Source organism: Podarcis liolepis, assembly GCF_965112155.1.
Source record: "Podarcis liolepis genome assembly, chromosome: 14".
Lineage (NCBI taxonomy): Eukaryota > Metazoa > Chordata > Lepidosauria > Squamata > Lacertidae > Podarcis > Podarcis liolepis.
In genome coordinates this window covers 7,569,023-7,596,313 of record NC_139569.1, presented here as the reverse complement: position 1 = coordinate 7,596,313, position 27,291 = coordinate 7,569,023, and the positions used below count along the sequence as shown (strand labels likewise).

General features: G+C 49.5%; 1 protein-coding gene across 9 annotated transcripts in view; it reads right to left on the bottom strand.

Moving 5' to 3' along the window:
- Positions 1 to 27,291, bottom strand: part of LLGL1 (LLGL scribble cell polarity complex component 1) — an 86,402-nt gene that overhangs the window by 17,831 nt on the left and 41,280 nt on the right. For 3 of the 9 annotated variants that reach the window (XM_083474178.1, XM_083474183.1, XM_083474182.1), the window contains exons 3-15: positions 17,960 to 18,041; positions 17,071 to 17,201; positions 14,063 to 14,221; positions 13,014 to 13,176; positions 12,341 to 12,476; positions 10,395 to 10,449; positions 10,024 to 10,178; positions 8,624 to 8,841; positions 8,041 to 8,111; positions 3,651 to 3,804; positions 2,127 to 2,231; positions 1,395 to 1,687; positions 228 to 381 (exon numbers count right to left, since the gene is read on the bottom strand). In XM_083474178.1, coding sequence (XP_083330304.1) covers positions 228 to 381; positions 1,395 to 1,687; positions 2,127 to 2,231; positions 3,651 to 3,804; positions 8,041 to 8,111; positions 8,624 to 8,841; positions 10,024 to 10,178; positions 10,395 to 10,449; positions 12,341 to 12,476; positions 13,014 to 13,176; positions 14,063 to 14,221; positions 17,071 to 17,201; positions 17,960 to 18,041 — 1,876 coding nt within the window. The remainder of the gene's footprint in view (positions 1 to 227; positions 382 to 1,394; positions 1,688 to 2,126; positions 2,232 to 3,650; positions 3,805 to 8,040; positions 8,112 to 8,623; positions 8,842 to 10,023; positions 10,179 to 10,394; positions 10,450 to 12,340; positions 12,477 to 13,013; positions 13,177 to 14,062; positions 14,222 to 17,070; positions 17,202 to 17,959; positions 18,042 to 27,291) is intronic. The other 6 variants (XM_083474181.1, XM_083474186.1, XM_083474185.1 and 3 more) reach the window with 3 other exon arrangements.

Genomic DNA, 27,291 nt, shown 5'->3' with positions numbered 1-27,291 from the left:
GCCTTTTGAGGTTCACCCCTTCCAAGAAGCATCTCTCCCCCGAAACTGGGAAACGAAAAGGCTCCCTTCCCTTGCTGCTGCCATGTATACGCACCAGTCCCAAAACCTCAACCTCCCTCTCCCTCCCTCCCTCCCTCCTTCCCTTCCTTCCTAAACCTTTGTTAGGGTTTAACCCAGAACTCGAACCCGCAGCTTTCCTAACTGGGCACGTGCCCCAGTCCACTCACCTTGCTTGAGGGGCTGCTGGTGTTGACCCTCTTCTTCCCGGACACCCTGCTTTTTCGGATCCTGCGGAAGGACTGCCGGAGAGACTTCTTCAGGGACTTCACCCGAGAAAGAGGCCCCTCCATGGCGAGGGAGTCATTGGGGTGCAGCGTGCACCTGTTTGAGAGACAGCAGAAGGGTGGATTTGATTTAAATCAAATCGATTTAAATCACAATTTAAATCATTAGTCAGTTAGACTTGATTTAAAACTTTTTTTTTAGAAAGACTCATTCTTGCTGGTATAATCTTAATATTTACAAGCAGATGAAGGTTTCATTTTTGGAATAATAAATTTTCAGAGTAGTTTTTACAGTTACAGTGGTACCTTGGGTTAAGAACTTAATTCGTTCTGGGGGGTCTGTTCTTAATCTGAAACTGTTCTTATCTGAAGCACCACTTTAGCTAATGGGGCCTCCTGCTGCCGCTGCGCCGCCAGCGTGCAATTTCTGTTTTCATCCTGAAGCAAAGTTCTTAACCTGAGGTAATATTTCTGGGTTAGCAGAGTCTGTAATCTGAAGCATATGTAACCTGAAGCGTATGTAACCCGAGGTACCACTGTATATCAAAAAATTCTGATTTGGTTATACTATTAGAAATACATAGACGGATAATTGTGACATTATTGCGAGGTTTAATAAGTTAACTGTTAATATTAGGACAACTTTTCTGCTGTACTTTATCGGAAGGAGAAAAATAATCATTTCCTCAATAACAATTTAAACAACTTATTTAACTAAAAGAGTAACATTATAGCATATGTATCCATGTTTGTTAACTGATGTGGTTAAATGTTTTTTTTAAAAAAAAAAAACAAAACTTAAAACTAAGTTTCAGCACACATGCCAAACTTAAAACAAATCCTTATTTCCCGATGAATAGCCTTTGGACTATAATGTAACTTAAATAGAAAACTATCTTTAGAAAGATTTTTCCTCCAAAAGCCTTTTATTTTAAAAACCCCATTTAAATCTGATGCATTAGTGGGTGGTAGGTATAAAAAGGTTGACTACCCCTGCTTTATAGGGTCAAAACCAGCACTCTGAATTGAGCTCGGATACAAATTGCTTGAGGATTCAAATGAAGGTGCTTTCACCTTAAAACTCGCCCTGCCACCCCCCCAGCCCCCTACCTGGCCAGCACAGAGTTCCTCCGGTAATAATCGTACACCCCGAAACCGTGGCTGGTCCCAAAAGCCACCAAGTTCCACTCGGAGTGCAGCGTGACGGCCGTCACAGCCGCCGGGGGCATGCACTGGACGAGGATGCAGGGCTGGAAGCCGGGGGCGAAGGCGAGGGAGCCGTTCTTGGGGGCGAGGCGGTCGTGGCCCTTCCACGTGAAGCCCTCGCGGTCCTGGAGGAGGTCGACCACGGCCACGTTGATCAGGTGCTCCGACTTTTCGTCGGCGAGCTCCATCACCAGCACCTGCCACGGGGGGCGGGGGGGCGGAAAGACAGGGATCAGGGCCAAGAGGAATCTGCTTCTCAGTTTCACACGGGAGAAATTCATGTTATATTGCTGTTCCAGAGGTTGTTTTTAAAAGTCTGGAACGGATTAATCCATTTTGCATTACTTTCTATGGGAAAGCGTGCCTTGGTTTTGGAACTCTTTGGTTTTGGAACGGACTACAGGAACGGATTAAGTGTGAGAACCAAGCTACCGCTGTATCAGCACAATAACCTGGAACCCGGCATGGCAGTGTGGTTGCTTAAGCAGAGATCTGGCATGCTGTTGGCCACCTGCCCTCACCATTTGCCTGGCTGCTGCCTTCCGTACCAGCTGCAGCGTCCGGGCCAGGCAGGTGTGGGCAGGCTAGGAGGGATTGCATCATGGGGTTCAGAAAAATTACGCCTTTCCCAGTTACCTGCCCTGCTGTGCCAGCCACCACCATCTTAGCTGTGTATTTGCACAGAGCAATCTTCTGAATCCCCAGCCTGGGGTCATCGCTGTAAGGGTCAAAGCAGCCAACCTGGAAGACAGATATCCATGCATTCATTTCCAGGGAGAGAGAGAAGCAAAGGATATGAAGATCAGAGCGACACAACTCCCTCTGTAAGAAGAAAGCAGTCAAGTGCTGTATATATTGGAGCGTCTGTTCATATGGTGGGAGCAGAGGAGAAGATCACAACGGGCCTCTTTCTGCAGTGTTTCATCAGACCGCGTGAAGCAAGTTTCCCAAACTGGTTGATACTGAAAACACTGCCCCCTCTCCCCACAGTCCATGGGTCGAAAAGGGCGTGGGGTGGGAAAGATGCCTTGCACTCAATGAGCAAGCATGCAAATGTTTGTTTAAAAAAAAATTGTTTAAAAAAAATGCAATAAATACTTTTACGTAGTAGATGAGGTTCAGACTACGAAAGTTTCCATCCAGCTCAAAAGCTGCAATGCCTCCCTTCTTCCACTTGGGGGCACAATTCCACAAGCATTAGCCAAATCTTTTTTAGAAAAGAGAACAGATTTTAAAAGATGCATTGCTGAATTCGTTTAGAAACGAGTGAGTCAGGAGTGCTCTGATGGTGTTTCCTGCTTGGCAGGGGGTTGGACTCGATGGCCCTTGTGGTCTCTTCCAACTCTATGATTCTATGATTCTATGATTCTATGATTCTATGAGTCAAGATAAGGAGCACCGACGTAGCAGAAATCAACACAGAGCTAGCTGCTTCTCTACTCTGAGGCTCCATCAGCACTGTGCATTCAAAGCCGTACCCTACCATTTGCAAGAGCCGTCAGTTCCCCCAAAGAACCCTGGGAGCTGTAGTTTGTTAAGGGAGCAGAGACACCCCCCCCCATTCCTCTGAAAGAGCTACAATTCCCAGAACTCCCTGGGAAGAGGGACTTACTGGTAACCTGTGATTGGACTGCAGGCATAAAACAAAGATTTCTCCCTCAAGCAAGGTAACAGTAAAAAATGTTGTTTGTTTGTTTTGTTAATGTTGCTCTTGTTGTTGTTGTTGATTGTGCCCCGCCCATCTGACTGGGTTACCCCAATTCCTCTGGGTGGCTCCCAACAGATAAAAGAGCACACTAAAACATCAAACATTTAAAACGTCCCAATACAGGGCTGCCTTCAGATGTCTTCCGAAGCTCGTATAATTATTTATCTCCTTGACATCTGATGGGAGGGCGGGGGCCACCACCGAGAAGGCCCTCTGCCTGGTTCCCGGTAACCTCACTTCTCACAGTGAGGGACTGCCAGAAGGCCCTTGGCGCTGGACCTCAGTGTCTGGGCTGAAGGATGTGGGTGAAAGGCAATGGGAAGATCTCTATCCATACCTGTTGAACCGCAAAGCTCAAGAGACACAGAGCTACTGTGATACGAGAGGAGTCACTCTGCCCCAATGAGCAAAGAGCCCCCCACCCACCGGCATTTGGAGGGGGGTGGTGGTACCTTCCGGAAGGGCGGCCAGTCCTCCTCGCAAGACTGGTTCAGGCTGTCGTTGTGCTCACAGTCCGTCTGGAAAATGTTGGCCGTGCCCAGTTTGTACAGCGGCTTGAGGGAGACTCCCGAAGCGTCCCAGAACCGGACTGTGCCGTCTTCATGCCTGTGGAGAGGAAGGTTGTTTTTGGCAAAGGCTGGTTGTGAAAAATATCAATAGGAGTATAGCATCTAGATCAAGGGAAGTAATAGTGCCACTGTATTCTGCTCTGGTCAGACCTCACCTGGAGTACTGTGTCCAGTTCTGGGCACCACAGTTCAAGAAGGACACTGACAAACTGGAACGTGTCCAGAGGAGGGCAACCAAAATGGACAAAGGCCTGGAAACGATGCCTTATGAGGAACAGCTAAGGGAGCTGGGCATGTTTAGCCTGGAGAAGAGGAGGTTAAGGGGTGATATGATAGCCATGTTCAAATATATAAAAGGATGTCACATAGAGGAGGGAGAAAGGTTGTTTTCTGCTGCTCCAGAGAAGTGGACACGGAGCAATGGATCCAAACTACAAGAAAGAAGATTCCACCTAAACATTAGGAAGAACTTCCTGACAGTAAGAGCTGTTCGACAGTGGAATTTGCTGCCAAGGAGTGTGGTGGAGTCTCCTACTTTGGAGGTCTTTAAGCAGAGGCTTGACAACCATATGTCAGGAGTGCTCTGATGGTGTTTCCTGCTTGGCAGGGGGTTGGACTCGATGGCCCTTGTGGTCTCTTCCAACTCTATGATTCTATGATTCTATTCTATGATTCTAAGGCCTGAGACCCCACAAGAGCCATCTCGCGGCTGGTGAATCCCCGGAGCTGAGGCACTTGGGAGAACAGGAAGCTGAACTAGATGGGCCTCCTCCCACAGCTTCTCGTGTTCCGACCTGGGACTCTCTTAGCTTGGCTTCCGAGAAGGAATTTGTCGGCATCTGTCTCAAGAGGCAATGGAGTGCGCCTCCGAGGGTGAAGTCAAACCGCTGTGTTAGCAGCAGCCAAGTGACCTCCCCAGGGTGCAAGCCTGGGCAATGTGTCTGGAGGTCCTGGGCAGCCCAGATGTCAAGCCTCCCCCCCCCCCCGGCCTCACTGATGGGGTCCAAAAGAAAGCAGAGCAAGACGTTTCGGCGCCAGCTTGGCTGCAGGAGTTGCTGTAAGGAGGCGTACAAGGCGCCATCCAGCCACCTTAGGGACTCTGCTCCAGATTTGTGTAAGGTCAACTCTTTAGCCCAGGCATGTCCAAAGTCTATTTTGGGGGCCTAATCCAGTCTGCCAGTCGGTTCAATCCAGACCCTGAGGCAGTTCATCTCTTGGGGTTAAATTCCCGAAAAAAGCTCAACAAGTTCAACCCTTTGGCCGCCCCTCAGGGCCCTTCACTACATCACATCTGGCTCTCTTTGAAAAAAAGTTTGGACACCACTGCCTTAGCCTTTGCTTCTCCCAAAGATATCCCACAAGGTGGAATACTTGCAACTTAAAAAAATTCCTTCCATTAGCAGCTTAGAGACCAACTAAGTTTGTTATTGGTATGAGCTTTCGTGTGCACACACACTTCTTCAGATATGAACACTTTGTATCTGAAGACGTGTGCATGCACACAAAAGCTCATACCAATAACAAACTTAGTTGGTTTCTAAGGTGCTACTGGAAGGAATTTTTTTATTTTGTTTCGACTATGGCAGACCAACACGGCTACCTACCTGTAACTAGTACTTGCAACTTGTTTCAGCCGCGTGGAACCTTTCAGCCTCCAGGCGCTGCTGAACTACAACTCCCATCATCCCTGGCCATGCTTGCTGTGAGTGGAGTGCTGGGAGTGGAAGCTCAGTAATGCTTGCAGGGCCAGAGGTCACCCCCCCACACACACACACCTGGTGTGCATGCTTATTGTAGCACAACCTAGCAGAACCTGTTGCCAGAAGCATTTTTATGATTATTATTTTACAAATGGCAAGGGATAAATTGCACACTCTTCTCCTCCTGCGCAGGGACAGACTACAGACTCTCATCTGACGCCTAGGCCAGTTGTGGCTAACCTTTGGCTCAACAAGTACTGTCACACTACAATTCCCATCAGGTCCAGCCAGCACTTACGGTGGTCAAGGATGCCAGCTGATGTGGTTCAGCATTGACAACACACCCACCCCACACGTCCTGCAGATTGGTGCACAAATGACCTCACTGGCAGAAGAAAAGTGATTTCCCCACAAAATATTCTGGCTGCAAGAATCTGGAGGTGCCAATATGTTCACAACTCTGTCCTTGACAGTATTACAGCTAATATATTCAGCTCTGCTAACTCACCCCCCTACTATGAAACCAAACTCTGTCCTGCGCAGAGAGGAGATGCAATGTTTTTGCAAACACACTTTTCCAATCATCTGATTCCTCCCCGACTTCTTCCTTTGCCCCTCGAAAGCAAAACCTGAAAAGTCCAGTTTTTTATTATTTCCGCACGCTGAAGGAATTCGGGAGGCGCAGATGCCAAATATTACCAGATTGCCCTTGGCGGGCGAGAGAAAAAGAGAGCGAGTTAAGAAAACGAGATCAGGTTGCAATTGGTTTTGGCAACGGCGTCTTGGAGGGCTTTATAGCAGTCCATTCCACATGACAAGGGGAAATGCGGCGGTTGGGAGGGAGAAAGAAAGTACAGGGAGGAGAAACCACCCCTTTGGAATAGATTTCCCTGGTCTTCTCCCCCTCACTCTGCTATCTCAACCAGGAAAAAAGAACCCATAACAAGCGACTCATTGCACATTTCAGTTGTAAGAAGCACTTTGTTTATTATGACCTCTCTAATCCTTGCAAGCATGTCTGTAAGATAGGACCGTACTGATTATCCCCATTTCGCAGGTGGAAGGGCGGAGAGAATAATGACTTATGTGTGGTGGCCAAAAGACCCCAACTCATATGCCTCATGAGAGAACTGAATGGGCTGCTTCCTGCCCAGAGAGACCACCGCAGGTTGGCTGCGAGCCAGGATCTGGCCGGCTTGCTCCTGCTTCCCTGCCTTTGAAGCCTCCGCTCGGGTCTGAACATCTGCTGCCTCTGGCTAGCAAAACCTTGGCTGCGCTCCCCAAGAGGGAAAGTGAAGACTGGACCACGTAACGCTTGACACCAAGCAGCTCAGGAGTTGCCAAGAGGGAAGGAAGGCGAGGAGAACGAGAGGGGAAGCCCTCAGCAAGTACAACTGATGCATTCTTGCGAGGCAGCCAAAGCGAAAGAAGCGGGGGGGGGGCGGGATTCTCATTACATCCGGGGGGGGACGACTCTTCCTGTTCCAAATTTGCGCTTCCACAAACCAGACAATGCTTTATACCAGATGGGACTACAACTCCCATGATCCCTAGCTAACAGGACCAGTGGTCAGGGATGATGGGAACTGTAGTCTCAGAACATCTGGAGGGCCGAGTTTGCCTATGCCTGCTTTATACACAAGGTGCACCTTGCATTCCAACTTTTTAAAACTGCTGAAAGTTCTTCTGTTCCGTCAGTTAAGAATGCACCTGTCCTTTACGGTTAGCTGATTTCAAACTATAACACATTTTTACATGGGTTTTGCTGTATGATTTTGTGCACCACTGTTATAAACCGCTAGGTGTTTTCTTACTATTATTATTAATAGTGATGTGTGATTGTAAAAAAAACCAAACCCCAAATAAAATGAAGACAGAAAGTGCAGAGGGGCCCTGAGCAACGTAAGAAATCTTAAGCTGTTTAAATTGCTCTGAAAGCAGATAAACTGCAATGAAAATGAATTGCTTATTATATATTTAAAAAGAGTATGATCTAACATTCCCTCTATTTAAATGTGCAGTGGAGATGAGGCCTGGGAGCCCCCAAAGCTGTAGGGCAGTGTTTCTCAAACTCAGGTCTCCAGCCGTTGTTGGACTACAACTCCCATCATCCCTAGCTAGCAGAACCAGTGGCCAGGGATGATGGGAATTGTAGTCCCAAAGCACCTGGAGATCCAAATTTGGGAAACCTGGTCTACGCACTGACTGGCGGCACCTCTCCAAGATTTCAGATGGAGTCGCTCCGAGTCCTAACAGGAGAAGCTATTGAGAACTGAACCTGGGACTTCCTGCATGCAAGGCAGATGTTTAGCAACCGAGTTGTGGCCCTTCCCCAATCTTGCAGAGCTGGCGCCCTCCAGAAACTGCTGGACCACAGCTCTCGCCAGCACCACACTGGCAGGTGCTGATGGCAGCTGAACACCACCTGACGGGCCCCCACCTTGGAAGAAGGGCACTCCCCAACATCCTGCCTCAGCTGCCTTCTGCTTTCCAATGCAAAAAAATTCGCACTCAGCACAAACAACATTACATGGGAGGAGGACAGCCTGGGGAGAAACCAAAACACAACTCACCCGGTCAAGAGAAGCCCCCGTTGGGTGGGTTCCTGTGCGAGGCTCCTTCCTCCGTTGATGGGCCAGTTCTGCTAAGAGAGAGAGAGATGGAGACAAACATGGGAAAAGAGAACAGTGGCCAAAGAGTGCAAAGGCCCTTGTATTATTATTGTTGTTATTATTATTATTATTAGTAGTAGTAGTAGTAGTAGTAAGGTAAAGGTAAAGGGACCCCTGACCATTAGGTCTGGTGGTAAGGTAAATGGCGTTTCCGTGCTTTGCTCTGGTTCGCCAGAAGCGGCTTAGTCATGCTGGCCACATGACCCGGAAGCTGTACGCCGGCTCCCTCGGCCAATAAAGCGAGATGAGCGCCCAACCCCAGAGTTGGCCACGACCGGACCTAATGGTCAGGGGTCCTTTACCTTTAGGCACAGCTCCATGTTTCTTTTGGGGGAGGGGGTCATCAAAGGAAGTGAGAGCCCCCTCTGGCCATGATGCAAGAGGGTCAAAGGGAGCGAGGCAGCTTCCAACAAAGTATAAAAATACAGTAGTCTGTTAAACATTAAAAGCTTCCCTAAACAGGGATGTCCCTGTGCCAACTCACCACAAAGGAGAGGCGAGGGCTCTGGTCCTCTCCTGCGCTGATGATCCTCTCCCACAGCTTCAGGGGGATGTTGGAGATGTGGTAGGAGCAGGTGATGGCCGAGGAGTGGAGCGGGGCCAGGTATGGGGCGGGAATGGTGGGCCAGCCGGGTGTCTGCAGGTCAATGACCACCAGCTCCTCCTCCACCAGGACCACCAAGGCGGTTGGGTTGTCGAACTCTGGAAGGGAGAGAGAGAGGAAAGCCCCTGTTAAGATGCGCCAGGACAGATCGACTTTGGGGAGGACCGAGGAGGAAAGGAGAGAGGACCACTTAGGAACAGAGGCAGAGATGGAGGAAACAGAGAGGGAGAGAACGATGGAGTTCTTGTCTGTGTGGTGCAGTGGTTAAGAACCTGAGAAGAGCCTGCTGGATCCGGCCAATGGCCTATCTAGTCTATCATCCAGTTCTCACAGTGGATCACTGGGAAACCCCGCAAGCAGAACGGGAGCACAAGAGCTTTCTCTCTCCTCCTGTGGTTTCCAGCATTGCTGCCTCTGACAGTGAAGACAGAGCAGAGTCATCCTGGCAAATAAGCCATGAATTTGTCTAGTCCGATTTCTAAAGCCATCCAAGTCGGCGGCTGCCTCCAGTGGGAGAGAGTTCCGCAGTTTAACCACATGCTAAGTGAAGGAGTCCTTTCTTTCATGTTTCCTGAATCTGCCAACGTTCAGCTTCATGGGGGGTCCCCAAATTCTAGTGTTGTGAGAAAAAGGGGGAACACTTTTTTCTCTGCCCACTTTTTCCGGGTCACGTACAGTGGTACCTCGGGTTAAGTACTTAATTCGTTCCGGAGGTCCGTTCTTAACCTGAAGCACCACTTTAGCTAATGGGGCCTCCTGCTGCCGCCGCGCCGTTCTTATCCTGAAGCAAAGTTCTTAACCTGAAGCACTATTTCTGGGTTAGCGGAGTCTGTAACCTGAAGCGTATGTAACCCAAGGTACCACTGTATCATTTTATAAACTTCTATGGTGGTTTCTCATCTTTTCTCTAAAAGCGGCAATGCCCTTTTTTTGAGATGGGGCAACCGGAACAGCACACCGTACTTCAAATGTGGTCACGCTGCAGATTTGTAAATTAGCACTAGACTAGGATGCTGGGGAGACCAGGGGTGAAATCCCCACTGGGTCATGAAGCACACTGGGTGCCTAGGGCCAGGCGCTGTCTCTCGGGCCAGCCTACCTCGCAGGGATGTTGTGGTGAAGGGGGAAGCAGGAGGAGGAGGGGAGAAGCACACAGGTCACCTTTGAGCTCGTTGGAGGGAAGTCGAGATATACACATGCAACAAATCAGATTGGCTGCTGTTGTCTAAACATATCCTCGCGGGATAGAGAGATGTTTGAAAATATCAAAAGGTATTTACCCTCCTCTACCTCTGTGTTGCACACGGTGAAGAAGTCGATGACACGCGAGGTGAAATCAAGGGTGACCAAGGTCTGTCCTTGCAGGATGGTGACGCAGTGCCTGTCTCCATAACTGGCCCTGGGCATCCCCCCACTGAAGATGATGTAGGGGCTCCTACGGGACGGGAGTTAGAAACAGCAGTCAGGCAACAAGGCCACGCAACTTCAACGTCCTCTGAGTCCCCCCAGGTCACCCCATCACAAAAGAAAAGCACCGTAGGCGAAAAGAAGCCAGGAGGACGTTAATATCGCACAGGTTGCAAAATCCAAGGGCACAGGAGGTGACCAAACAAGGAGTAAAATCTACTCTTAATCCAGACATGAGACCTACCCTGAGTCGCACGTCTGCCAGACAATCTTGTTGATAGCTTTGCACGGGAACGGACCTAGAACGGGAGAGGAAGATTTTGGAGTGACGCTCTCGCTTTGTAAGATCCAAGCAGAAGAAAAAGACCTGGCTCACATTTCGTCACAACCCCCCGATTCCAAGCTCTTCTTGAGGCCAATGATGCTCACAAAGCCCCTTTGGGCTAGCCACACTTAGCAGCAGCAACAACAACAATGAAAATACCGAGGGGTGTTTTCCCCCTCCTTCCTCACAAACAATACCAGAATGTGGGACCTATATGAGGACACTAGTAAGGCTTAGGACAGGCAAGAGGAGTAGGAGGAACTTGTGGGATTCATTGCCCCAGGATCCAGAGCCAACATGTTCTGATTTTTGGCTCTGATCCTCTGCCCTTGTTGAATTCTATAATGGCAATTCTGAGACTAAGGAAGAGGAAGCGAACAGCCAAGACCACCACCCAGACTGGCAGCAATAAAACCGCTAGAACCTTTGCAAAGCTAAGCAGGTTCTGGGATGGTTTCAAACTGGATGGGGGACCATGTGTTGAGATTCCTGCATTGCAGGGAGTTGGACTAGATCAGTGTTTCCCAACCTTTTTTGGGCAAAGGCACACTTGTTTCATGAAAAAAATCTTGAGGCACACCACCATTACAGCCCCGTGACGTCAGCGCGCAGCGTCACGCCGGGAGGGACACACGAAAGTGTAAGTTTCAATTTTTTCCCCTCCCCCTTGCCTTCCTTCTGTCCCAACCGCCAAAAAGCCAAGAAAAAAGCCAAGACTTTAGGGCAGCAGGTCAACACGGAAGAAGCTCCTACCTAAGGACAGGTGCGACGGCCGTGTCCTCTTCTGCCACACTTGGCAGCCCTGCCTCACGGTCGTGACTCCCACCCTGATTTCTCCCCACAGATCGAGCGGCACAGGCAGCCCAATGTGTCCAGCCCAGACACAAGCCCCGCTTCCCCACTAGATCCTGAATGCGACCAAGTGCTCTGGACTCCCGAGCAGGGTGGGAAAGAGGACTCACATCTGGTAGCCTCCGGGCTCCTCGCCTGCTCGAGGGATGGCATTGCAGGCAAGCTGCCGGCCGTCGCCATCGCCGCCCCCTCATGCGAGTGGACCTGCCCGGAGTGGTGGGCCGGGGGAGGCTCGCTCTCTGTGGGGATGTGGCCCGCACGCGCGGCCCCGCTTCCTCCTGCCCAGGGCTGAGCTCCTTACCCGCGATCTCGGTCTCGCGCACGCGGATCCCACTTATTCCGAAGCTCGCGCCATTAGCCGGGGCTCTAACACCGTGCCAGGGCGAGGCGGCGAGGCCCACTGACGTCATCGCGGCTCGCCGCCGCCCTCGACTTCCCTGTTCCCTCCCCTCCCTCGGGTCGCCGTGGTTACCGAGGACTGCAAGCTGCTCGGGCGAGTGTGGGGCATTAAGTGGGAGAAGGAAAATTAAAATTAAAACTTGCCTGAAGGCCGCCTCTCCGGATATCTTTCGAATTTTTTAATTTTTCCCGCGGCACACCAGGCAACGTCTCGCGGCACACTAGTGTGCCGCGGAACACCGGTTGGGAAACACTGGACTAGATGACCCTCAGGGTCGCCTCCAATTACCCTAATAGACCAGCCTCTGCTGTCAGTTTCTAATGTTGTACACCCTGAGAGCTTTTAATAAAAGGTGGTAGATAAATGGAAATACTAACAACAACAACAAACTTATATCCCGCCTATCTGACTGGGTTGCCCCAGCCACTCTGGGCGGCTCCCAACAAAGCAAAACATCAAATTGCATGAGTCACAGCCTTTCACCACTTTTCCACCACAGTTAGTGATTTTGACATGTGCATCAAGGAGGGTTTCCCCCTTTTTTACACTGAAGTTCCCTGGATATAGAGCCTGGACCAAGCGCCGATAGAGGCCCTATAGCCATTAGCCTCACCGTAAGGGATAGTGGAGGTGGCCGGCTGCAGGGTCTTTGGCGAGCCGCCCGTCACCGGCCACACGGAATAGCCTCCGTCGCTGTGAGAACTCACAACCGTCTGGCCACTCCGCTCCCATCCGAGGCTCTCCAGCTGCTGCAAAAGACGGAAACCCAAAACGTTGAGGCCTGAAGCGTTTGGGACACACACAATGGCGAGAAAGAGAGAGAGAGGGAAGGGCAAAAAGGCCTCTGGACAACAGAACGGTCAGTGCAGAGGGGGAGAGAACGTGTTAGAGCGGGGGGGCGGGTCATCGGCATTTTATTATTTGTATATTTTATTTAATTAATCTGCATGCCACCCTGAGATCTTCGGATGAAGAACAGCGTAAAAATACAAAACGAAAACGCAAAATACGCCATAAGTACAAGAACCAAACAGTAACCCCTCCCCCACTTGAAAGGACATAGAATGTTAATTAGCCAGGGACCTGGGAGACCCGGGTTCAAATCTCCCACTCGGCCATGAAGTTCACTGGGCATGGCCTTGGGGGCCAGCCACTGCCTCTAGCCTACCTCGCAGGGTTGTGGTGGGGATTAAATGAGATTGGGAAGAAGCATGGATGCCACCTTGAGCTCTTTAGAAAGACAGGATATTTTAAAAATCCCAAAAAATGGAAATAAAAAGAGTTACCTGGTTGCCCAGAAAGAGGTGCTCAGCTTCCCTCGTGCTTCCGTCCCAAAGAACCATCAAGCCTCTGCTGTAGCCAATCAGGATCTTGGCGGGATCTTTGGGGTGTTCCTGCAGAGATTCCACCGGACCAAGCGCCTTCCCACATCGGTAGTCTTCGGGGACGCTGCAGAATAAAAAGGCAGGGATGGAGAACAACAGATCGATAGAATTTCAGGCATGGAAGGGACCCTGTGAGTCATCGAGCCCTTCTTTTCAAATATTTTTATTGCTTTTTGAAAATACAACAACCACACCATATGAACATGGTACATTACACTGATGTCATAGAATCATAGAGTTGGAATAGACCACAAGGGCCATCGAGTCCAACCCCTCCAAAGTAGGAGACTCCACCACACTCCTTGGCAGCAAATTCCACTGTCGAACAGCTCTTACTGTCAGGAAGTTCTTCCTAATGTTTAGGTGGAATCTTCTTTCTTGTAGTTTGGATCCATTGCTCCGTGTCCGCTTCTCTGGAGCAGCAGAAAACAACCTTTCTCCCTCCTCTATGTGACATCCTTTTATATATTTGAACATGGCTATCATATCACCCCTTAACCTCCTCTTCTCCAGGCTAAACATGCCCAGCTCCCTTAGCCGTTCCTCATAAGGCATCGTTTCCAGGCCTTTGACCATTTTGGTTGCCCTCCTCTGGACCCGTTCCAGTTTGTCAGTGTCCTTCTTGAACTGTGGTGCCCAGAACTGGACACAGTACTCCAGGTGAGGTCTGACCAGAGCAGAATACAGTGGCACTATTACTTCCCTTGATCTAGATGCTATACTCCTACTGATGATGCCCAAGATGTCTCATACTTCGACTTAGGCCACATCCGTACCATACATTTGAAGCACTATGATGGCACTTCAAGCAGTCATGGCTCCCCTCAAGGAATTCTGGGAGCTGTAGTTTGTTAAAGGTGCTAAGAGTCGTTAGGAAAGACCCCTATTTCCTTTCCACTCTGAGAACTGCACTCCCCACCCTTTCGGATGCATCGCTGGGGCGAGCTCACCTCTGCAGGACTTCGTCTTGGTACAGAGTCCTGTCCTCCTGCAGCGTCAAGCCGGGAAGTTCCAGGAAGTAGATGCCACCCCCTTCCGTGCCGAGGTAGGCCACGTCACAGCTTGACCGCAGCAAGATGACAGTCACCCGGGTGATGCTGGGAGGGGAGCTGTCCGGAAGAAGAGAGCGATCAGGAGCCATCCTTGCTCAATCGCCAGGCCAATGGTTTTCCAACGTGTTCTGGGACACCCTCTCGCCGTGGGCATTTGCCAAGGAAGTGAGTTCCAAAGTTACCTCCAGGAATGCCTTGCGTCGTCACACCCCCTGCCCTGTCATTTCAATCCTCGGGAGATGTGCTCTCAGTAAGCCTGCTTGCCCCCGAGATTCGTCTTGCGCCCACTAAGACCAGGGCCTTAAGGGTGGTGGCACCAGCCCTTTCAAATGTGTTCCCAGAAAGAACAGGCAGGCACTTACAGTGCTGACATTTAGGCACCTACAGAAGACTCATCTGCTCACCCAGGCTTTCCCTAAGGAGGGATCCAGCTATCCTGAGACCCTTCTACTGATTTGTGTAAAGGCATGAAAAGAGCAAAAATGGCCCCTAAAAGAGCGGGGGGGGGGGCGACTCTAAAAATGGCCCCAAAAGAGCAGGAAAACAGATAGCAATCGCAGCAGTCTTTGCAACTGCAAAGTCGTGAGCCTTTACGCCGACCTTTGAAGCCTGTGGAGAGTTGGGAGTTTGAGAAAAAGATGTTTGGAGAGAGTGACTGGGTGGAGATTTTTATTGATTTTTGGTGGAGTTTGGCTTTTTAGATGGTGTCGCACACTACAGTCATACCTCGGAAGTCAACTTCCATTCGACTTCCAAAACGTTCGGAAACCAAAGCTCGGCTTCTGATTGGCTGCAGGACCTTCGTGCAGCCAATTGGAAGCCGCAGAAGCTGCTTTGGACGCTCGGCTTCCAAAAATAGTTCGCAAACCAGAACAGTCACTTCCGGGTTTGCGGCATTCAGGAGCCAAAATGTTCGAGAACTAAGCTGTTTGAAAACCAAGGTACGACTGTAAAGGCGATTTCATGTTTACGAGTACTGCCCGGGAAGGTAGCCCCGGCGTAAGTGGGGAGACCCCTGTACTAGTTTTGCAAATGCAGCTTTATTGTTGATGTTCACAGCACAGATATTTTTGCAAATAAAAATAAAAAGTACCCGCTCCTTTTGTGTGGGGCACTACACCTGAGTCCTTGGGGTCTTACCACTGCAATGGTCAAAGCCAGGAATAGGCAAACTCGGCCCTCCAGATGTTTTGGGACTACAATTCCCATCATCCCTGACCACTGGTCCTGTTAGCTAGGGATGATGGGACTTGTAGTCACAAAACATCTGGAGGGCCGAGTTTGCCTATGCTTGGCCAAGGCCAAGCACGGAGACCCCCTGTGCCCTGCAATCTCCTGAGATTCTGATGGCTTGGGAAGCTAGTTTCGCATTTCTGATGGCAGAAACACGTCCGGAAAACCACTGTCCTAGACTGCACGCACCCACAAATGGAAAACCAATCTGAATAGTCAACACCCCCAAAAGAGCCAACGCATTTCAAGGAGAAAGTCTGTGCATCAGTGGCAAATGCTGTCCACCCACCGCCACCAGGCAGCTGTTTAAAGAAGATTGACAGGCCGCACACCCAAGCAGAGGAGTCCTAGAGAAAGCTGCTCTTCTTCCCTCTCCTGTGATGCTCTTTTAAAGCCACGTCGCCAGCTCAGAGCCTCGGACCCAAAAAGCAGAGACCACAGAGAAGCTGCGGCGCCTGCTTGCGAGAGATACAAGCTTACAGATGCTGGGAGACAAAAACCAGGAGAGGGAAGCAGGCACCAGCGAAGGGTGCAAAGTCACCGCACGTGGCAAGCGGCTAGTCCTTTTTGCGGCTCCCGTGCACATGCAGAGTGAGAGCAGAAGCTGGAATGTGCTTGACAAACCCTTGCTTGTTCCCAGAGCACTGGGATTTAGACATAGGAACAGAGGAAGAGGCCTTATACTGCCTGCAATAGCTGACAGCAGCTCTCCAAGGTATAAGGGGAGGCTGGGGATTGAACCAGGGATTGAACAAGGCAGACATTCTACCACCATAGGTCTCCTTGACGGCAGCTCTGTCCGAAAATTAAGGTAAAAGTAAAGGGACCCCTGACCCTTAGGTCCAGTCACGGACAACTCTAGGGTTGCGGTGCTCATCTCGCTTTAGTGGCCAAGGGAGCTGGCGTACAGCTTCCGGGTCATGTGGCCAGCAGGACTAAGCCGCTTCTGGCAAACCAGAGCAGCGCACGGAAACACCATTTACCTTCCTGCCGGAGCGGTACCTATTTATCTACTTGCACTTTGAAGTGCTTTTGAACTGCTAGGTTGGCAAGAGCAGGGACCGAACAACGGGAGCTCACCCCGTCGCGGGGATTCGAACCGCCGACCTTCTGATCGGCAAGCCCTAGGCTCTGTGGTTTAACCCACAGCATCTGAAATTTACCTCTGCGCAAAAGCTCGACTGTCTTGCTTCCATCTCGGTAGTGGCATCCTCCTTATGGAACACCCTCCCTTCAGATGTCAAGGAGATAAAGAACTATGCCACTTTTAGAAGACATCTGAAGGCAGCCCTGTTTCTGGAAGTTTTTAATGTTTGATGTTTCACTATGTTTTAATACATACCGTAAGCAGCCCAGAGTGGTGGGGTAGAATTTTACTACTACTACTACTACTGCTACTATTATTATTATTATTATTATTATTATTATTATTATTATTATTTGCCTGTTCTCATCTCTGCCCTCTAATTTTGCCATGCCAAGAGAAGGTCTTGGGAGACAGCTCACGAAGCAGGAGGGCAGGTGGCGGCTAAGAAGGAAAGGAGGGATCCTCTAGATGCTGAGTAATCTACGAGATCGAGATAGCGGTCCCTGCATCTTTGCAGAGGATCATCTCCCAAGAACCCACAGCGCCCCAAAAAGGAGGAAAAAGGAGGCAAGCAAGCAATGAGTACTTAGCGGTGTCGAACCCTGGCCGTCCGGGGAGGACATAGCTATGGGTCTCCTCCAAGTGAGAGTAGCCATCTTTCTGGTAAATCTCCCAAAGGTGGAGGGTGTTGTCGTCAAGGAGAGACAGCAGCCGGCCCTGGAAAAGAAAGGAAAACCATCTAAGTGTGTAGTTAAGAACAGAAGGCAACCTGGCTAGCTCAGGCCAATGGCCCATTTATACGCCAGCATCCGCTCCTCCACATACAGCTGCTAGATGACCTTGGGCCAGTCACACTTCTCTGAAGTCTCTCAGCCCCACTCACCTCACAGAGTGTTCGTTGTGGGGAGGAAGGGAAAGGAGATTTGTTAGCCGCTTTGAGACTCCTTTGGGTAGTGATAAAGCGGGATATCAAATCCAAACTCCTCTTCTTCTTCTTCTTTTCCTAGCGGCTAACCAGATGTCTGTGGCAAGTCTACAAGCAGGATCTGAGCACAAGGGCAAGTTCCTGCAACTGGTGTTAGGAAGCACTGCCATTATGGCTAGTAGCTGCTGACACAGATTTGTCTAAACCTCTTAAGCTGGGCACCACAAATTCCCTTCTGGGCTTTTTGCTGCCTTTCCCCTCTTTAACGGCACTTCAATTAAGTTCCTAGCATTTGTAGAACCTCCAATTAAGTTCCTAGCAGTTGTAGAACCTCAGATACAAGACAGGCACTATTATTCTCGATTGTCTTTGAGAAAGTGACCTGCTCTGCCGTTTCAGTGTTTGGCTTTGCACGCCCCCACACACACCCAGAAAAGTTCCCAACAGGGTCATAAACAATACAACGCAGGCAGCTGCCTAATACCGACAGGCAGGGGATATCAACCTGCGGGCAGCGTCAAGGTGGGACCAAAAGGTGCCGTTCTTTTACCTGTCCAGGTAGAAAGTGCATCTGGGTGACCGTCGCCGTTTCCCTATGTAGGCCTGTGAATTCCACGCCAGGAGCTCCGTATCTGAGGGAAGCACAGAGTCAAGGAAGAAAGCGACACACAGGAAGAGCTGCAATCCAAGCTTCTACCAGGCCCCTTCCTCCCCAACTGCGCGTTACCTGTATCAGAGAGAGCCCTGCTGGAACAACTCAAAGAGCGTCTTGCTTCAGGCAGAGGGCAACTGGATGCCCCCATGGGAAGTCCAAGTTGAGAAGGCTACAGGCTTCTCCCAACTGCTGCAGGTATTGGTTATTTGGAGATAGACTGCTCCTGAACAAGGAGGCTACATTTACCCGTTGGGAGTAGCAGACACTGACAATCGCTTGTGGCAGCACTCTTTATTAAACGTCAATCCTCCTCTTCTTCCTGATAGAACCCAGGTGGCAAACAGCAAAACAGTTGCACCTCCCTCAGAGATTTGGGGGGGGTGGCACCCCGGGACAGGGCCTTCTCTGTGGCAGCCCCTAAGATGTGGAATTACATCCCCAAAAGGATGCGCTGGGCACCTTCACGATCGAGATTCTGGCGAATGCTGAATACATACCTTGTCGCCCTGGTGTTTTATTTTAGGAGCCATCTCCATTCTGTGATTGTAACTTGGTTTAGACTACGGGTAGGCAAACTAAAAGGGACGTGGGTGGCGCTGTGGGTTAAACCACAGAAGGTCGGCAGTTCAAATCCCCGTGATGGGGTGAGCTCCCGTTGCTCGGTCCCTGCTCCTGCCAACCTAGCAGTTTGAAAGCACGCCAAAGTGCAAGTAGATAAATAGGTACCACTCCGGCGGGAAGGTAAACGGCGTTTCCATGCGCTGCTCTAGTTCGCCAGAAGCGGCTTAGTCATGCTGGCCACGTGACCCGGACGCTGTACGCCGGCTCCCTCGGCCAATAAAGCAAGATGAGCGCCACAACCCCAGAGTCGGTCACGACTGGACCTAATGGTCAGGGGTCCTTTACCTCTACTTAGGCAAACTAAGGCCCGGGGGCCACATCTGGCCCAATTGCCTTCTAAATCTGGCCCGTGGGTGGTCCGGGAATCAGCGTGTTTTTACATTAGTAGAATGTGTCCTTTTATTTTAAATGCTTCTGTGGGTTATTTGTGGGGCATAGGCATTCATTCTTTTTTTTCCCTTTCAAAATATAGTCTGCCCCCCCCCCCCAGGTCTGAGGGACAGTGGACCAGCCTCCTGCTAAAAAAAGTTTGCTGACCCCGGGTTTAGACTGTTTTTAATATTGTGTTCTAATGGTGTCACCCGTCCTGCAACCTCAGGGTGAAGGTCAGTTAATTAATAGTACCAGTAATTATAATAATTATGATTTTTATTACTATTATTATTACAGAAGCGGAAGCAAAGCCCAGCTTCCCAGGAAGGGCGAGCTCTAAAATCGAGGACACGCAAAGCAAGTTTCTAGCTCTCATGGATGAAATTGGAAATTTTTCTGGGGGGAGCAAGGTCTGTTCATCTCAGAAGCTGGAGGTGGACAGACTGAGAAGAAGCTGCAGATCCCCGGATTTCCCCCAAGCAAGCAAAACAAAAATATTATGCAAAGCAGTTCAAACATCGCAAAGCCATGAAAGGAAAAGGAACCAGAAGAGCGTTAGCACAATAAGCACCATTTCTACGGGAGCTGCATTTTCTTGGGGAATAATTTGGATCTTTGAACCAAGTTTTCTGCTTCAGAGTTGCTAGCCGTTGCTGCTCTAAGCGTGGCGTAGACGTGGGCCCTGCACTCTGTCCCACATCGCAGTTCTCCTTTCACTTGCAGGCACAAAATTGTTGCTTTTGTTTTCCATGTTGATGGTGACCTAGTTTTCAAAGAGCCGGGCCAGCTCTCTGCTCCGCAAGCGACGGCGGCACACATTTCAGAGCAGCGAACCATGCACAGAAGGGAGAATTCAACGGTTCTCTCTCTGGCCTGGATTTTGAAGGACGTGTTTTGGACGGGGACTCAACCTGCCCTCTAGCTTTTAGGCACGCCCAGAAGGTCAAGGCAGGTTGTTCCGCTGAGTCCTCGAACCAGGAGAGAATGGATCACAGATCACCCATCACAGGTGGATTCAAAGAGCGCAAGATGAGAACGGGGGATCATAAAGAGACGACAGAAGCCTCCTCTGAATGGGGGTGGGTTCCCCCCACAAAATAATTGCATTGTGTGATCACACAGCCACACACCAGCGTCTTAACCTACCTCCCAGAGGCTGTCATCGTAGGGATTCATGGGGGGGGGGGACCATGTAACCCTTGGAGATAAAGGTGGGATAAAAATGCAATAATTAAGCTGCTTAAGAAAGCTGGAGGAGCTAGCCAGATGGGGACGTCTGTCGCTACCCTGACACCTAGAGATCTCCACGTGGTCGCAACTGGACCCGATCTAGTCACAAAAGGCACCTGGCACCTGGCTAATTTCTAACCATGCCACACACCCATCAGCAGCTGACTTGGAGGGAGGCAAACGCCAAAGCAGGGGATCATTCAGAGAAGCGACAGGCTCCCTTCTCAGCTGAGCTCACGGAAGCCCTTAAAAAGTCCTGCACGCAGCATCAAGGAACTGCCTTCCCAGAACAAGGATTTCCACTTGCAGAAGAGGACTTTTCCCCCTCTCCTCTCCTGTGCACCTCTTAAATTTGTTTTAGGGGTCCCCAAACCCACAGGAGAAAATTTGGGTATGGGCAAGTCGCATTGCACAAACAGGAATTTCCATGCTGGTGGGACGAGGGGGCTGGATACCGCCCTTAATGTGCTTTTCATAGGGAGCATGGATGCAACCCTGGCATACCATTTGTAAGTTTTTGAGCCAAGAACAACTTCTCTCCGACACTTTTACAGTTGCACAAACAGTAAAGTTCCCTGTACAACCCAGATCCTCCACATTTTATACTAATATAATATAATATAATATAATATAATATAATATAATATAATATAATATAATATAATATAATATAATATAATAATCACACCTTCCCCACCCCCCAAAAAAGTTTCGTCTCAAGCTGGCCTGGCTACAGGAAAGTTCAGGGTCTAGAAAGGGGCTCAGACAGCAGGGAAAGATCAGAAAGAGACGCAAGTCACTACATTATAAAAATCCTTGATCCTCCCCATGTCTTCCCCCCGATAGGCAGTCCAGGGCTGCAATTAGGCATTGCTTCTTTAAGTATGAACAATAGCATTAGCGGCAGCGGGGCTGCAAGAACCCCTGAACTTTCTCACGGGTTCATCTCTCCACCCCCCATGCCTGCCCTAGGGTAGCGTGGACTGCTTAAAATTTTGGCTCCCCCCCCCCCCCCAGACCAGGCATAGGCAAACTCCGGCCCTCCAGATGTTTGGGACTACAATTTCCATCATCCCTGACCACTGGTCCTGTTAGCTAGGGATGATGGGAATTGCAGACTCAAACATCTGGAGGGCCGGAGTTTGCCTATACCTACCCCAGACGGTCCTGGTAGGAAGTCTGCCCTGTAGCCACATCCCCTGGCCCCAAGGATGAAAGAACCAACTGAGGCTGTTCAGGAGCAAGAGAGGAAAAGGCACTCTGCGTATGCTCAGAGGTGTTCCAGCTGCCACTTCTCGTGTCCAAAGCACAGATCAGTTTGTCCAGTTCAGGTTTCTCTGGCGCCTGCAGGGCATCAGGACCAGTTAAGGGTATAACAAGTATCAGTTCAATAAATGAGGCTGGATTTTCAGGTGTTTGGACAACGAGCTTGAAAGCTGAAATACTTTTTTATCTGAAAATACCTTCTTCCTGCTAAGCAACCATGGCTTCCCCCAATGAATTATGGGCACTGTAGTTTGTTAAGAGGCTGAGAGTTGATGGAGGAAATGGGCTGCAGTCCTCACAGAACTACAATTCCCAGAACCCCCTGATCATTAAGCCACTCTTGAGGTTGCAGCTCTGGAAGGGGAATGGGGATCTCCGAAAAACTTTCAGCGTGCTTAGCAAACTACAGTTCCCAGTATTCTTTGGGGAAAAGACAGGACTGCTTAAAGTGGTATGAAACTGCTTTAAATGCGTGGTGTGGATGGGGCCTTATAAAATTATGATATCCAGCTTAAACACAAGGAAAGAGTTACAGATTGGTAGCTGTGTTGGTCTGCCATAGTCATAGATGAGCCTGTTGACGACTCTTAACTCGTTATCTGCCAATCTCCCATTCCCACCACCCTTCTGAGTAATACCCCTCCCCACCTTCTCTCTCTATAGAAGGATCTGGCAACTTCTGTTTCAGTGTATCTGAAGAAGTGTGCATGCACACGAAAGCTCATACCAAGAACTAACTTAGTTGGTCTTTAAGGTGCTACTGGAAGGATTTTTTTTATTTTGACAAGGAAAGAGATTTGAGGAAGAAGAGAACCTCTGGGATAGCTCAGTCGGTAGAAAATGAGACTCTGAATCTCAGGGTTGTGGGTTTGAGTCCCACATTGGGCAAGAGGTTCCTACATTGTAAGGGGGCTGGACTAGATGACCCTTGTGGTTCCTTCCAACTCGATGGTTCTACAAGGAGCATCACACATGCGGGTCAGCAGGCCAAAACAAACCTCTGCATGCCCACTATCAGCGCAATAAAGGTAAAGGGACCCCTGACCATTAGGTCCAGTCGCGGACGATTCTGGGGTTGTGGCGCTCATCTCGCTTTACTGGCCGAGAGAGCCGGCGTTCAGCTTCCGGGTCATGTGGCCAGCATGACTAAGCCGCTTCTGGCGAACCAGAGCAGCGCACGGAAACGCCGTTTACCTTCCCGCTGGAGCGGTACCTATTTATCTACTTGCACTTTGACGTGCTTTTGAACTGCTAGGTTGGCAGGAGCAGGGACCGAGCAACGGGAGCTCATCCCGTTGCAGGGATTCGAACCGCCGACCTTCTGATAGGCAAGCCCTAGGCTCTGTGGTTTCACCCACAGCGCCACCCGCGTCCCAACCAGCGCAATACATGCCCCATAATTAATCTATCATCGTTTTGATGGCACTCTTACAGTCGATTCCATGCACGCTCAATACAACAGAGTTTTTCCTGCAAAAGATCAACTACCAAAGGACACAATAACTGCAGAGGGCACAATCCGTAGCAAACCAGCACCCTGAAAAGGCAGTGTTGCCATCAGGTCAACCGGGTCCAAAAGGAAAGTCCGTGATCTCATGCAGATGCTATGGGGAGCATTATCTCTCTCCTTATAAAGGCTCAGACCAAGAGACGTCTGGCGTTTCCTGCTCACCCCCAGCACACACACAGTGCCCATCCTAAACGCTAAGGCCACCGCCGCCGCAAGGCGGATTAGCTTCGTTTTATTGGGCGAAATGCTTTTGGAGATTTACAGCTGCAATAAAACAAAAACAAAAAACCCACCCCAGAATTGGCTCAACGTTGATGCTGGGCTTTGTCGCCTCCTGCTCCAAACGGTTGTTAACAAGCAGGATTTGTGCATGCATCACAATTCTGAAGGAAAACTGGGTGGGTGGGCGTAAGCACAAAGGCACCCAGTAAACTACAGCTCCCAGAATCCTTTGGGGGAAGCCGTGACTGTTTGAAGCTCTGTTGGGTAGAGTGGGGTGCTCTACTGATGCCAAGGTTGCAGATTTGATTCCCCGCATGGGACAGCTGCATATTCCTGCATCGCAGGGGGTTGGACTAGATGACCTTTGGCAACCTTTCCAGCTCTACAATTCCATGATTCTAAGAGTGCTTCACATGGTGCTTTTACATGGTGTAAATGTGGAAGATCTGGTGCAGAAATAAAGCCAAATAAAGAGTAAGGCAGCAACTCCAAGGCGCGACTAGGTCAGCACAGGATAATTCCTTTTTCGTTGTCTGGAATTAAAGAAGGGATGGTCTTCTGGATAAAGACTCCTAATTCTCCCCAGAGTGTCTGCCATTCACTGGGTTAAAACAGATGGACAGAGATTCCCCGCTGGTGGGAGACAGACTGGAGATGTTTTTCAACATCTCTCTGGCAACGGCTCGAAAGCCACAGGGACCCACCGGCCATAAAGCTGCTAATATTTAGCAAAGAGCTGCCAAGTGACGAGAAACAGTCTTTAAAAGCTCTCCAAGGGGCTCTGATGTGTCACTGTTGGGCGGCAGGAGGGGGGGGAAAGCTGCAATTCCCCAGCCTGATGCCCCATCTGGATCCAAACATTTCAAGCCCACCAGCAGGTCAGCCAAACAGGCAAACTGTGCACATCCGCTGGCTTTAGGGAAGGAAAGAAAACAAACAGCTGACAGCTGGAAGAGGCCTCTGCATACAGACTGCATTTGGACATAATGCCACACCGTGATTCGTGCCAACCATGGTTTGGGCTCAGCCAACAAGGTGATCAAACAATGGCTTGTTTCCTCAAAGCTTAATTTGTCTTTCGCCTCTTTAGGTTGGTGAGCACCCGGCCCAGGATGGCCAAACAAACCACGGTTAAGCGAGGCTGTTGGTTACAGAGATAATGGCAAACCATGGTTCACAAGACAAAAACAAACCATAGCTAACCAACCATTACTTAGCACAGGCTTCCGCAACTGGGTGCCTTACAGATATTTTAGAACTGCAAAAGGAGCCGCCCAACTTGCATTCTTTAACTGACCAGCCATGTATCCCAAAGACCTCCCCTTTAGTTTTTCTTTCGGATTCTTAGTATGTTGCCATTTTATTTTATTTTAAAAATGTCTATACAGTGGTACCTCGGGTTAAGAACTTAATTCATTCTTGAGGTCTGTTCTTAACCTGAAACTGTTCTTAACTTGAGGTACTACTTTAGCTAAGGGGGCCTCCTGCTGCCACTGCACAGCTGCCGCGCGATTTCTGTTCTCACCCTGAAGCAAAGTTCTTAACCCGAGGTACTATTTCTGGGTTAGCGGAGTCTGTAACCTGAAGCGTCTGTAACCTGAGGTACCACTGTATACTGCTATTTCGTTTTTTTAAAATCACAGCAAAAATATGTATAATATTGCAGTAAAAAACATATTTAAAAAGTTAAACACAGACATCAATTAACCATTGTGGAACGATGTATTGCTAATGGCTTGCACAGGCTGAGCAGAAAAGTTTTCAGCAGGCGGTTAAAAGTTGAAACAGAAGGTGTCTGTTGAATTTCTATTGGCAGAGAGTTCCACAAGACTGAGTCGACGACATTAAAGGCTCGACTTCTTGTTGCTGCCAAATGAGCCTCACCAACTCGGGGAACGAATGACGCACTGGCAAGCAAGCTCAGTGATTGAGATGGGATTGAACTATTGGAATTGTAGAGTTGGAAGGGACCCTGTGAGTCATCTAGTCCAACCCCTTGCAATGCAGGAATCTCAACAAACAGTCCCCCACCCAACTTGAAACCATACTGGATATAAGTGTTTGGGCAGTCCCTGAGCTACCCTGGACCTAAGTTGTTCAGGGCTTGGTCAATCAATACAAGGACCTTGAACCTGGCTTGGAAGTAGATGCCATCAGCCTATGGCAATTTACCAAACAATGCAAGTACAGAGGTATTGTGTTTTTAATATTTGGTTGGGAGCTGCCCAGAGCTGCTGGGGAAACCCAGCCAGATGAGTGGGGTATAAATTTATTTATTTATATTATTTATATTATTATTATTATTATTATTAGCCATGGGTGCGTGTTTGTGGAAACCTACTGAAATCCATGCATCTAAGTAACTTGCTTTCAACTGATCTACTCCAGAATAGACTGTCCATAGAGAAGGGTCTCTGCCCTGAAGAGCCTACAATCTAAGCTCTGGTAGTGGGGAAACATAGGAGAATAAGTGCTAAAGGGTTGTTTTAATACACATGTTATAATCTAGAGGCCTCTTTATTGAAGCCTCTTGCTAGGAAGGGTTAATTGCCTGCCCCTTTCTTGAATGTCCCTCATTCTTGGGCACAGATTTCTATTTTCCAGGGTTTTTTGACACCTGCATGGATTTTTTACCGCTCCGTTTATTCTTCCACTTGTGGGTTCCTCCATGCCCTTTATTGTATTTTTACTCTCCGGTTTGCAATCCAATCCAACTTGATTGCTTTATTGAAGGGCAGTATGCAAACGGAACGAAAATAAAACACTTAGAAGGAAGGTTGGATAAATTCCTCCCACACACAAAGCGCAAAAATGAAACCTTCCATACGTACGCGGGGGCGAATAAGGAGAGGGAAGGGGAGGGTCGATTCTGGTTTCCGACTTGAAACCAAACCAGTTCAAGGATTAAGTGGTTCAGCAACCAGGCGTTAACTAAGCGGTGCTTTCAGTGGAAGACGCCCCCCCCCCCCCTTTGTGAACTCTTACAAAAGAGGCAAAGAAAGGAAGACTTGGTGAAAGGGAGTGTGCAGGATTCTAGGAGAGGCCTCTTGGTGCACCAAGAATAAAAACTGTCTTGCTAAAACGAGAGGGAGAGAGGGAGGGACCCAGAGATTGCTGCAGAGGCAGAATTCTAGCATGCGCTGCAAGCCTCGCTCGCTGCGGTTACACTTTCTGCAAAGGGAAGCCAGAGGATGCCAGGAGCAAAGAGGGTTTCAGAGGCACCCCAAGCTGGCCGTGGGCCTAAACTTGCAGGCGGGGATCCTGCTCAAAGACTTCTGCAGCAGAAATTCAGGAGCTGACAGGCAGCGGGGAGAGGAGGAGTGAGGAGAACGAGTTGGGTAAGGCCTACAAGCCTCACCAAAAAGAGACTGAAGCTTCCTCTGGCTCCCAGGCCCCACAATCAAAAGTCCCAAGGTTAAAGCATGCTTGGATTTGGCACAGTGGCGTAGCGTGGTGGTGGGAGGGGCCGTGGCCTTGTAGCCTTAGGGCACAGAATCCTGAGGGGGCGCAACATGGCACGCAGGAGGTCCCAGATTCAGGGATGGTTTGGAAAGATCCCGCTAGAGAGTAGTTGTCTGTCGCTGTGGTACCTCTGGTTACGTACTTAATTTGTTCCAGAGGTCCGCTCTTAACCTGAAACTGTTCTCAACCTGAAGCACCACTTTAGCTAATGGGGCCTCCCGCTGCTGCTGTGCCACCGCACGATTTCTGTTCTCATCCTGAAGCACAGTTCTTAACCTGAAGCACTATTTCTGGGTTAGCGGAGTCTGTAACCAGAAGCGTATGTAACCTGAAGCGTATGTAACCCAAGGTACCACTGTATTGAGGTAGATGGACGCTGCCCCTTGGTCTGAAAAGAGTTCCCTGCTGGATGGTATTTCTTCACCTTTCCCCTCCATTTGGCACAACAGCACAAAAACTGTAATTTTAAATTACAGCCATAAATTTCCATGCAGTCTTCATATTAAATAATATGAACAATGGTAGTTAAGAAAGGGTTATGGAA